The following is a 13,067-nucleotide window of genomic DNA, read 5'->3' as shown; positions in this document are numbered from 1 at the left end:
ATAACTGAAAGTCTATCTGTTTCCTGTTTATTTTATTCCCAAGACAGATATAAAGAATCTATATTCTACTTTAGAATTGTGGTTTAATAGACAATGTAGCACACTGAAAGCAATTACATTACTTTGGATATGTTAATTCTCCATTTATTACGAATCAAATAAGTAAGGTGAACTGTTTTACAGGATACACATTTGAGGGTAAGGAGAGCACTACCCATAGACTGGATGATCAGGATCAGCTTGTGCACACACGTACATCCACAGGTGAACAGCCATCTTCTATTAAGTGGAAGCTAATAGTTAGAGAATTAAACGTGGCATTATAATTTTGAATGAAGTCTAGTTGTATCTTTATGGCACCATGTTCTTATGTTGCTGAAAAAAAGGTGCATGGGCTTGAAAAACATATGTTTTATGTAATAAAAAACTAAAAAGGAAAAGTCTTTCATGGAAATACTAACTTATTAATAATCATCATTAATAACATTTCAATTCTATGTTGACTCAACCAACATAAAAATCACAAGAGACTTATGAACTGAATAGATAAACTGGAATTTAAGATTACCTGAATTGCTTTAAAAGAAGGTAAAGTAGAGTCCTGAGTCTTGGGAGTGGATGAAGTCTTTGGAACTAATGTTTTAGGGGGAGGGGAGAGAAGATGAAATGCTGAGGTTTGAGGTCCATAGTCTTCTGAACCTTGTAATGGGGATGGACAGCAAATATTTCCTGGATGGCCACAGTAAGATTTTTGTCTGATAAATGCTATCTCCCAAGGAGAGTCTGACCTACAATGAAAAGAAATCACTTTGTGGCTACAGAACAAGTGCAATGAAGTAAATTCAGAGGTAGTGGTCTTAGTAGAATAAAAGCCTTTCAAGACATCCTAAATTGCCACCTTTACACACACACACACACACACACACACACACACATATATGCTAAATGACTCATCTTATCATATAGGTGGAATTGTTACCTCAACTTTGCTCTAGTAATTATGTTTTTTGCTTCTTCAAAAGATACACCAATCATAGATTCCTTGTTTACTGAGACAAGTTGATCTCCTGGCTTCAAACGTCCATCCTAAAAACAAAAGCCAAACAGAAAATTAAAAGAAAAAAAAAGTAGTTTAATAAAATTAACATAATAAAAGCAATTAATTTTTGTGAATAATGTCATAAACACAGAGTTAAAAAAATTAGAGAATCCAAATAGCAAAATGTTTTATTAATGCCTGGCTAAGTATTACATATAAGTAAAACAGTGGTTTATACACACAGAGAAGACATTCTCATGCTTATGAGTCTGCCTGCTGTGGGGAAACAAGCCTCCAAACTGGGAAAGGATACTTGTTTTCAAAGCTCAGTTCTGTGAGTCTGATAAGATTCTGACTCTGGTAAAGCGAGCCAAGCACTCACTGCATATTGCATATTTCAGAATAGGAGACTCACCCACCCTAGTGAATGAGCATTCTTGCATCTTTCCTCTTACGTAACGATTTGGTGGAGATGTGAAGACACATGAATACACATGCCTACATATATTCACATGCACACATAAACGCACACACACATACACGTGCACACACACAAAATGTACACATGCATACTGACTTTTTAAAAATAAAGTTGAGAACTAATTATATTGGTTTTATCCAAATCTCAGTTAGTAATCAAGCATCCTCTTTACTAGACTTGCTAGATAAGCCTACCAGGCTGTGCATATATCATCATTGCAATGTTGTGCTCATAATCACCAATTTTAACTGTCTGTCTTTGTTAAGCCCTGGCCCTGTGCATAACTATGCCAAATATATAACACAGCATTATCAATTACAAGATTGAATGTGGTTATTGGGCTAGTATTTCTGTCACTTGTTTTTTTCCTCTTAATTCAACTGAAAAGCAAAGTTCTGCTCTTTTACAGATTTAGTACAAAGACAGAAAATATTATTGCCAGTATTACAGAAAAAACAAAGGATTATATTCTGAGTGTCTTCCAAAAGTCTTGTGTTCTAGAAGCTTGGTCCCCTGCTTGGCATTATTGGAAGCAGCTGAGATTTTTAGAGGTGAGGTGAGGGGGAGGCCCTGGAAGCATTAGAGACATATTAGAGGATTATGGAACCCTCTTTTCTTCTCTCTTTTGCTTCCTTGACATTAGGTGAACATTTTCACTCTGTCACATCCTGCCAGAATATGTTGCCTTAGGCCAAAAGCTATTGGGCAGTCAAGCAAGGACTGAAACATAAAAAAGTGTGAATCCCAAACAGACCATCAGTTGACTCACTCAGGAATCTGTTGTAGAGGAAAGGCTGACAACACATAAGGTTTAAAAAAGTTTCGTTTTTACTTTGATAGTGTTGAAATAATCTTTACAGATTCAAGACAATTGACTTAAAATCTACTCTGAGTCAACAGAGTGCTCAGCTACAAATGGGACATCTGGACCACTCCTCTCCTGTATGGCTCAGGGACACTGCTGCAGATGAGGCAAAAAGACTTGAAGAGCCAGAGGTCAGGGAGAACTGGAGCGAAGCAGTGTCTATTGAACACGATAGGACCACGGCATTCAAGACATTACAGCAGCTTTGGCTGTCTGCATAAGATCAAGCCTGTCAGCATTCCAGTGTGAGCCCACCACCCTTGCCTGAAGAGGAATTGGCTGCTGATGGCTTCTAGGGTAGTGAGTCAGATTTGTTTAAGAGTGTGGCCCCAGAACAGGCTGACCAAGCTCCACTGGCTGGCCCACACCCATAAGCACATGGGCAGCACAAACTAGATTCCACAGGTTTTTTTTTTTTTTTTTTTTTTTTTTTTTAAGTAAGGGTAAGAAGTCAGTGGTATGGGGAGGTGGGGTGAATCTGGGAGGTGTTTGAGAGAAGAGTGGAGGTGGTTATGGGAGATGTTTGAGATGTTCAAATAATAAGAATATTAAAATAAAAATCTTACCTACTAAATTACATGCTTTGAGTCATCAATCTCTGGTCTAAATTGAATTCCTCATAAAAATTATGAGTTATGGCTAATTTATTATAAACAAGAATGGTTATTATTGTTTTTGAAAAAGATATAAAGTATCATTCTTTTCACTGAATAATGATACATAGGAAAACTAAATATAAAACATTCATCAGAAGATTTTAGGGCCAGTGGATGGCTCAACACTTGTCACCAAGCCTGGCAACTTTAGTGTAATCCTTGGAACATATATGGTGAAAACAGAGAACCACCTCCTGTGAGTTGTCTTTTGACCCTTGTATGTGCACCACATGCAAATAACTGTAGAAAACAGACTTTATAGGAGCATAGCTCAAGTACTGTGTAATCTGTTACAGTCTAAGGATATAATGACTCAATAACTCTTCTTAAGTACAAACATAAAAATTAAACCCCAAAAGGCAATTAATTAAAAATAAAATTTGTAACGCTAATTTGGATTCTTCTGTAAGTATGTGGTTAAAGATAATTACAGGGTCAAACAACATAATGCATAACAGTTTCAGTCATAAGTCAAATCACCATTTGATAAATATATGGGGAAAAGACACAGTAATAATGATCTAGGAAAGATTAATATGGTGCAGCAACCACCACATTTTTGCACATCCAACAAAACAAAAGAGCTAATTTTCCAAGCTCTTATAAATTCATTTGTCTTGCCTGGGCCCAGCTCATTGAGTTCCATTGTGTTTCCATGAAAAACAACTATATCAAGGCTATGCTACGACACTTGGTATATACTCTATAATATGCTAGATTTCAGCTTAACAAATCTCTTCTATAAAAGGTATAAAAAATAAGTAAAACCTAGAGTTTATTCAGGGGGAGCATCTGTGCTACTTAATTAACTGTTAACCTGACACAGCCTAGAAACGCCTAAAAAAATTCTTAACTGAATAATTATCTTTACCAGGTTTGTTTGTCGGTATATCAATGAGGGACCGTCTTGATTGTTACTTCATGTAATAGGGCTCAGTCTACTGCAGGCAGTACCATACCCTTATAAGATGTCTTCCGTTACACAACAGAGCCAAAGAATGGGTCAACAAGCAGACAGCCTCAGTTATTCCTGCCTCAAGGTCCCTGACTTCCATCAGTGACAAACTGTGACCTGGAACTGTAAGCAAAATAAGCCCTTGCATCTAAGTTGTTTTTGGTCTAAGTCTTCTATTACTAGTATGGTGGATACTGAATAGAAGAATACAGAAGTTTCAATAGAACTAAAAGTTCTTGTTTTTAAGTTACTCTAGACAGATTTATAGGTGTTCTTTTGGTTATGGTGCAGAAGTTTGATGTATCCCAATATCCTTTCATATATGGCAAACACACTATAAAAAGAGGAAGCAATTTCTCCATTCTTAAACATAAAAACAGTGACCCTAGCTTGCTGAATCCTATTCTGGTTCTATATTCTAAAAAAAAAAAAATAATGTCTTTGTTAAACAAAAAGTAATTCCTTATTAGTAACAGTTTATGAATTCTTATATTGCTTTTTCTAGAGCTGGGAAATATGACAACAGAATTTTGATAGGAATTATACTTAAATCTGTATATAAATTTTGGTAGTATAGCCGTTTTCATGGTATTAATTCTTCCAATTCAGGAGAATTAAAGGTCTTTTCAACATTTAGCATCTTCTTTGATTTCCTTTTTCAAATGTCGAAGCTTTCATTGTAGAGGTCTTGAACTTCTCTAGTTAGATGAATTTCTACTCTTATGTATATATATCTATATCTATCTATATTACATATGTGTGTATGTGCTTGACATAATGTATGCACATAATATACACATGAGTATATATAACATACATTTATGTTATAGAATACAAATACAATACATATAATACAGACACATGGTTAGTATGTACATATATAATATACATACATAAATGTATATAAGATACACATATAATATATATACATATAAATAACATAGTTATATATAATATATATAATACAAATATATTATGTTATATATATAATACAAATGTATGTTATATATACTCATGTGTATATTATATACACACATTATGTCAAGCACATACATATATAATACAAATGTATGTGTTTGACATCTATCTATCTATCTGAGCCAATATGCATGTTTTTTCCTAATTTCTTCCTCTGATATCTGACTACTGGTAAATAAAATATAAAGACTATTTTTAAAATTATTTTCTGTCCTCAACTTATTTAAATTCAAGAGTTTTCTAGTAGATTCTACAGGTTCTTTTAAAGAATGATGTCATTTAAAAATGAGGACAGTACTACTTTTTCCTTTTCTATATTTATCCCTTTTGTATCTTTTTCTAATTGCCATAGCTAAGACTTTGAGCACTGTATTGAATATGAAAGAGAAGAGTGGAAATCCTTGTCTCATTCCTGATTTCAGAGAAAAAGCTCAGTTTGTCTCCATCTACTGTAGTGTTAGTGTGGGTTTGTTGTATAAAATATTGTTGCAGGATATTTGAGCATACGGTGAACCGAGATGGAGCTGTTTACTGGAATAACCTGTTTCTAGCTGTGGTGTGGCTCATCCCTAGCACTTACCTTTAATCCAAGACTGGATTAAATAAAGTCAACCATAGGTCTAGAGGTAGAGCAAGCAAAAAGTTGATAGGAAGTGAACACAGGAAAAAAATCATACAGAGTAAGAAGTCAGGAGGACAAATAGAGAAATACACAGAAAGTAGAATGGAGGGATGTTCAGTTTGAGAAGGTGTGGGGCCCAGCCCACTATAGGCAGTACCACACCCTTATAAAGTGTCCTGGGCTGTAAAACAGAATCAAAGAATGGGCCAACAAGCAGATCTTCTCAGTAATTCCTGCCTCTAGGTTCCTGCCCTGACTTCCATCAGTGACGGACTGTCTTTTTTTCCCTTCTGGGACATCAGCTGAGGAGGAAGGTCAGCTGGGTACTTCCTCTGCCTCTCTGAGCTAGAAGATGCTTTCACCCCAGTAGCTGGTGCCCAAGTCTTTATTGACAAAATGAAACGTTTGAGAGTTTGTTAAAAACAACAAAATATAGCCTTTCCTATTTTCAAGTATGCTGAATCAATTCCTAATGTCAACAGAACTTTCATCATGAAGGCATGTTAAACTTTAACAAATGCCTTTTCAACATCAATAGTGATGTTTTGTGGTTTCTGTTTGTTTATATGGTATACTGTATTTATTGATTCACATATTTCATAGCAACCTTGTAAATCTATGATCAAGCCCAACTGGTCACAATGTGTCATCTTTTTATATGCTCCTGAATTTGGTTTGCTAGTATTTTGTTGAAAAAATTTCCACCTATGTTCATTTGAAACAATTGGGCTGTAGTTTTCCTTTCTTGTGTGTTTCCTGAAAATAAAGTATCATTTTATTAAATAGCTTTAAAACGGGACATTTGGTGAGGATGGTCACAGGTCAGATGGCAGCTATATTGCATTTGGGTACAAGCATTAGAGGCAGGGGACTGAGAGGGAACAGCATGGGGTTCAGCATTCAGATGCATCTGAATTTTAATGAGAGCTCTGCAAATACTAGCTAGATCTTCATGAGCAATGAGGAGAAGGGATGGAATAGCATGTCCTCTCACCAGGGACCAGGAACTAAACTAAAAACATCTGGAGCTAACTCCTATATTTATGTTTCTTATAGAAAATCATTTCCAGGATAGAGAAAAAGGCTAAAAAGTCCAGATAGGCAAAAGGGCTCAAACTGCCCTGCACCCTCCTGCATTCTCTTCTCGAGCTGTACATCTTCCATGACCTTAGTTTACCTGTATGGGCTAAAGCAGCATTTTGCAGGAGGATTTGAGAGGATGAGAGAAGGTCTTTGGCCCCAGGTTTCTAGTGTTTATATACATTTTTACTTTTGAACATGTACTTGTAGTGGTTAGTTTTTCCTTGCTTCTTAGAATAAGATATTAGCTGATATGAATTTCTAAACCTGTTTAAAAGTCAGAGCATGTGAATAAAAACAAAGCCATTTTTTTTAAAGCCTGGCATTCTAAAAGAGTAGATTCAGCCCCAGATGGATTAATGTAATGTATGTGCAGATATGACTTGAAGAAATACCGAAGCTTCTTCCACTCACAGGTTATGGAACAGCTGCACCATACGGCCAGCAAAACCCCAGGCATGTCTGCAGGTTCTTCTTCAGTTTGAACGCTCTCATTTGACAGTAATGTACGTGTTAAAAGAATAATGCGCTCCTGGCCACTTAAGTTCTTCTGTTGTGAACTGCCATGCTATCACTGTTCATTTTAATACATTATAAAGTTTTAAATAACATTATTGTTTTATCAGAAACTGTCTATGAGCTTGATACTGATGGAACTGGCTTATTACACAGAAAGGAAATTCTCCTTCTGTGAACCTTTGGATTCCTTTTCCAAGCTTTGGAATTAGATGTGTCCTTCTTTTAAATCTAGTTACCAGTATAAACATAATAAAGTTGCTTAACATCTGAGACTCTATACATTGTTTTAGCAAAATAGTTGGTATATGTATCTATAACACAAGCTTATTGTACGAATCAAAGAACACATGTCAAGCACACTGTAGGTGGTAAATAAGGTAAGGTGAATCAGTCTTTCCTTTACCATGGGCCATTTTCAAGTAAAGTTCAATTATACTGCTCTCGAAATACAGAAACTTGGATGGAGCCCACTGCTAGGAAAAGTTGGAACTCCTAAACTTTCCAAGCCCATTCTAAACTAACTGCAGCCGTTTTCTAGCCTCGTTGTACACCTTCTATAAAAACTCCTCATCCTCTTTTCAGAGAATGCTCCTCAAAGCAGCTAACGTTTCAGTGATTTTACACTTGGCTACTCATCAAGAATGCTACAACTACTTCCATTTCTCTACAGAAGGAACCCTCACACCTCACAGCCAGGCTCAAACGCTATCTTTGTTGAACAAAATACACTTTTACTTACCCGTATTATATACAGCACTTACTTTATACTGTCCTTATTTACATTTACTTCTACCCTTTCGCAAATTAGATAATATTAATATAGCTAACTCACAGACTTGTCACACTCATTCCTTTGGTTGGACAGATCATGGTTATCATGATTATTTCCTTAGCACAGTGCAAAGGAACATAATAAGTCAATAACAAATTAATGAGGTCCAGTAAATAGCTTGGGGAAATTAACACGGTTATATAATAATGAAAACACTAATGGCAAAGAAGAGAATGACGCTGCAAAGTGAACCATCTTGGCTGCTGCTCCTTCAGTGTCCACCAATGGGACTGGTTTCCGTCTTCTAGAAGGCTTGCTCCCTACGTACCCAAACGCTCTGATCATAGTTCAGCAATGTGCTCAGCACATCATTAAAGGAGCTTTCATCTGGAAGTGAGATATGGCCTTCCACACTTTGTGTGTCATCACTAACTGTGGGCATTGGGTCAATGGGACCTTTTCCTTTACTTACAAGCTTGACAAAATCTCTTCTATTTCTCAAATCTAAGGTGACAATAATTGTACGAGATTCTATTTTTTTTTTTTTTTTTATGTAGCAAGGAAGAATACTGCCAAGGACACCATGGCATTGTTTGTGAGGGCCATCCCAATTTCAGAGCTGGGAAAAGAAATAGGCACTTACAGGAAAACTGGTATAGTACGTAATAGCCACATACGCATATTATACAGAGCTTATCTGTGCATTTTAAAGATGTCTTGGGATCAACTAAATAAAATATGCAATGTTATTTCACATTTGCAGAGAAGCTTTCTTCTTTATGCTATCAGCAATGAAAGAAGGAAAATAAGACACTGGAAAATTTCTAAATGTTATTCATGATCTGATATGCAGGGCTAAGGGGAAGATGGAGATGCACCCTGGTCTGGAGGGAAGTTGGTGGCAGAAATGTCACAGACAGAAATGTGACAGAATGACCATGGCAACATCCGTTCATTAATACCCGAGTGAGTCACACTAAGGAAATTACTGTGAAGAGATTGGATGGCGTCCTTGCCGTCAGGAGGCATAATGACTAGTGGTTGGGCTGCGTTAAGACAATCAGAGACACAGGTGCACCATTACAAAGTGAGCAAGGTGATATGAAGCACAGGAACAAGAGCTAGCCACACACACGGGAACAATGGAACCTGGCTTTATCTGCACTTGTGCGGGAGGACAGGAAACAAGTCCTCTGCCAAGAATTCTTTAAACTGATACTTGGAATAGCAGATTGGGAAGGAGGTGCTGTTCCCAGCTTAACGAAACCATATACCTGCATTGAGATAAGAAAGGAATGGTTCTTTCAGAAACTGAGGGAAGACAAGTTTGTAAGGGTAGATAGAGAAAAAGAAGAGCTAAAGGCAGAGGGAAGTCTACACAGAGGCCTGTAGGTTACTAGTAGCATTAAAGTAGTTTGGTGAGAAAGGAAATAGGCCAGGTGCATTAAGAGCAGATAAAGCTTCTGAGAGCACCAATGAAAACCAACGACAACCTAAAGATTGAGGGCCTACAAAGATGGCTTATATTTTTGGTTGTGAGCCTAGCCTTTAAAGGCTGAGCCATCTCTCCATCACCACAGTATATACTCACTTATAAGTGGATACTACACCTGTAAGATAGGACAAACATACTAAAATCTGTACATCTAAAGAAGCTAAACAAGAAGAGGTTCTGGGGTAAGATGATCAATCCTCCCTTAGAAAGACAAATGAGATGGACATTGGAAGTAGGAGAAAACAAGAAACAGGAGCCTACCACAGAGGGCCTCTGAAAGACTCTACTGAGCAGTGTATCACAATAGATGCTAAGACTCATAATCAAACTTTGGGCAGAGTGCAGGGAATCATATGAAAGAAGGGGGAGTTAGTAAGACCTGGAGAGGACAGGAGCGCCACAAGGACCAAATATATCTGGGCATAGGGGTCTTTTCTGAGACTGATTCTCAAACCAATGACCATGCATGGATATAACCTATAACCCCTGCTCAGACATAGCCCATGGCTACTCAGTATGTCTCTGACATGAACTCAGTGGCTGGCTTTGACCTTCCCACCTCCCCACGAGGGAGGAGCAGCCTTGCTAGGCCACAGAGGGGGATACTGCAGCCAGTCTTGATGAGACCTGATAAACTAGGGTCAGATGGAAGGGGAGGAGGACCTCCCCTATCAGTGGACTTGGAGAGGGGCAGGGAGGAGATGAGGGAGAGAGGGTGGAATTGGGAGGAAATGAGGGAGGAGGCTACAGCTGGGATACAAAATAAATAACCTGTAATTAATATAAAAAATAAAAATTATAAAACAAAGGTGGCTTAGTCAAAAAACCACCTGTTATGCAAGCAGGACAACCCTAGTACAGACCCCATCACCCACATAAAAAACAAACAAACAAACAAACAAAAATCAAAACAACAAACATATGCAATCCCAGTTCTGGGAAGGCAGAGACAGGTGGATCTTTAGAACTAACTGGCCAGCCAGTCTAGCTTAATCAGCCAGATCTAGGATCAGTAAAAGATCCTGGCTCAAACATTAAGTTAGAGAGATACTTGACATTGACCTCTGGTCTCCATCATTTTCATGTCCACATATATGTACCCGTACCAATACACATATACACATATACACACACCACATGGACAGACAGACATTAAGACACACACTCACACCTATACACACACACACACACACACACACACAGATAAAGAGAAACTCTGTTTAAAAACATTATAAGCAAGTTAAAGTACACATGAAATGAAGAAAATAACTAACAATCCACCTGGCATCCTAGTAAGGAAAACATTGAAACCTATGTTTTCTATGAATATAACCATGGTGTAGAAATTCTGTTAGATTTGGTGGGTCAAATCTGGAACATCAGCTACTTAGGAAGCTAAGAAAAGAGTATGGCAAGCTCAAGTTCTGCATGGACTACTGAGAGAACTCAAGGCCAACCTGTGTAACTTTTTTATTTACTGTTTTTATTGTGAGACCTGGTCTCAAAATAAATGACTACCAAGAGTGCTGGAAGGCTTGCTTATAACAGAATCTAATTCACTAGAAGCATATTATCATGAGAACACTTTACAGTAAAATTGCATCTGTTTTGTATTTACCTATAGCATTCCATCTTAAGAAAATACAAAAAAATAAATATAAGGACTAGAGAATTACTTATTTTTCTATACTTTTTTCTAATTGGTTTTTCTTCTTTTGCACATTAATAACTCCATGCTGCTCTCTAGTGGTAAGTGAAGAAAACAGTCCATTAGAAAGTTTTGCTTTTTGACACACATCAACCTACAAGAAAAGGTATATGCCATGAGTATAATTTCTTAATCTGCTATGATTTACTGCAGATAAAGAGCCATTTAAAATTACTGCTTTCTAAATATTATGTGGAAATAAAAGAACATAAATTGTTACTTGTTTTAAAAGCAATTTTGTATTATTTATTTGGCCCCTTGAACTATTTTTGCACCCTACCAAAAGCATCTCAGGAAACAAGGAATGGTGGCTTATGCCTTGAACCTGAACATCTGGGAGGATGAATTGGGAGGAGTGGCATGAGTTGGAGGCCAGTGTGGGTTATGTAGTGAGTTCCAGGCAAGCCAGAACTGAAAAATTAAAGCTTCCATCTCAAATAAGAAAGCAAACATCCAACTTGTAATAAATGCCTCCTCAGTCTCCCATTCTCCCACCACATCTCTAAGCTTTAGAACTGAAATGACAGTGAACCTCTCAATTCTTACCAAAAGGATGTGCCCCCTCTGTGGGGGGGCAGGGGAGTACATGAATTTTTTTTATTACATTAAACTATATTACATGGCTAATAGTTTAATTTGAATGGCTAAAATGTTTATCATCATAATAGACTAGTGATAATTTAGAACTTAGAAAGTATATTGGAAAGATGCTTAGTGTTTCTATTGCTGTAAAGAAACACCACACCCAAAAGCAACTTAGGGAGGTAAGGAAAGGGTCTATTTCTCTTATACTTCCAAGTAATAGTCCATCACTGAGGAAAGTGCTTCTAAATAGTATGGTCCTCACAGCTTGCTCAGCCTGCTTTCTTATATAATCCAGGACCAGTAGCCCAAGGGCGTCGCCCCCCCAACAACAGGCTGGACTTTCATACATCAAGCACTAATCAAGAAAATACCTTAGCTTTCCTACAGCCTGATCTTATACTTATAGAAGCAGTTTCTCAATTGAGTTTTTCTCCTTCCAGATTACTATAGTTGTTTGTGACATAAAATGAGCCAGCACAGAGGCCTTGTGAGAACAAACCTGACACAGCTCGATCGTTACAATGATTTTGGTGGAATGGATTTTTTTTTTTTTTTTTTTTTTTTTTAGTGAGAAAACAAAAATCCAATTGAAGAGACAAATTGTTTGAAAGTGAGTGTCTGCAATGGGATAAGAACAAAAGTGGAATTATTTATTTGACAAAACCCCCAAAGGACAATTATAAAACAAACTTAGAAGACCCTTTATCATGATATCTAGGTTGATAAAAAGGAAATCTCAAAGAGATGACAGTGCCAATAACAGAGCCAGTCTGTCAACTATGCTGCTGGAGTTTTGTTTAAAATTAGGTCCTCAGTTTCTAAGCCACCAAAGAAATAGGTGCTGTGTCACATACTTTCTGCACCAAGGGTGAGATTAAAAAAAGAAAGCTAAGTGCTTTCTGCTCATAATTCTAGATCTGGTTTCTCGTGGACAAATCATAAGGTCAACTAGCGAGTCAGGGAGAATTAGTGCACATCTGGAAATGAGACATTTGGCTTGTTGCTTTCTTTCCGTTTGCTTTTAGGAGGTGAAATGGATGCCACTCGAGGTCAGGTAAACCAACTTGACCCAAACACAGCAGGTGTACGGGCAGCATGTCTGCACATGTAACTTCTCTACTGAGATATACCTGCTCCAGAGACAAGCTGACAGCACACAAGTAAGTAATGTACAGCCTTTAGTGAGAGTCTGACATACTTCCTATGTATACCTGGAGAATTTATTTTTATGTTAGGGCAAATGTCCTTGAGGGTAAAGGTCCCCTTGAACATTTCAATGAGGACATGCAATGCATATGAAAAATTTATTGAT

At 37.3% G+C, this 13,067-nt stretch overlaps 1 protein-coding gene across 4 annotated transcripts in view; it reads right to left on the bottom strand.

The window, feature by feature from the left end:
* Stxbp4 (syntaxin binding protein 4) overlaps nt 1-13,067 on the bottom strand; it is a 144,259-nt gene that overhangs the window by 111,574 nt on the left and 19,618 nt on the right. For all 4 annotated transcript variants that reach the window (XR_009592844.1, XM_021655186.2, XM_021655188.2 and 1 more), the window contains exons 6-7: nt 980-1,086; nt 569-788 (exon numbers count right to left, since the gene is read on the bottom strand). Coding sequence is in view for 3 of the 4 variants with exons in the window: in XM_021655186.2 (XP_021510861.2) it covers nt 569-788; nt 980-1,086 (327 nt within the window). In the remaining variant the exon portion in view is untranslated. The remainder of the gene's footprint in view (nt 1-568; nt 789-979; nt 1,087-13,067) is intronic.

Source organism: Meriones unguiculatus, chromosome 7 (assembly GCF_030254825.1).
Source record: "Meriones unguiculatus strain TT.TT164.6M chromosome 7, Bangor_MerUng_6.1, whole genome shotgun sequence".
NCBI lineage: Eukaryota > Metazoa > Chordata > Mammalia > Rodentia > Muridae > Meriones > Meriones unguiculatus.
Note: the sequence above shows the minus strand (reverse complement) of the source record. Positions and strands in the feature narration are given on the sequence as shown.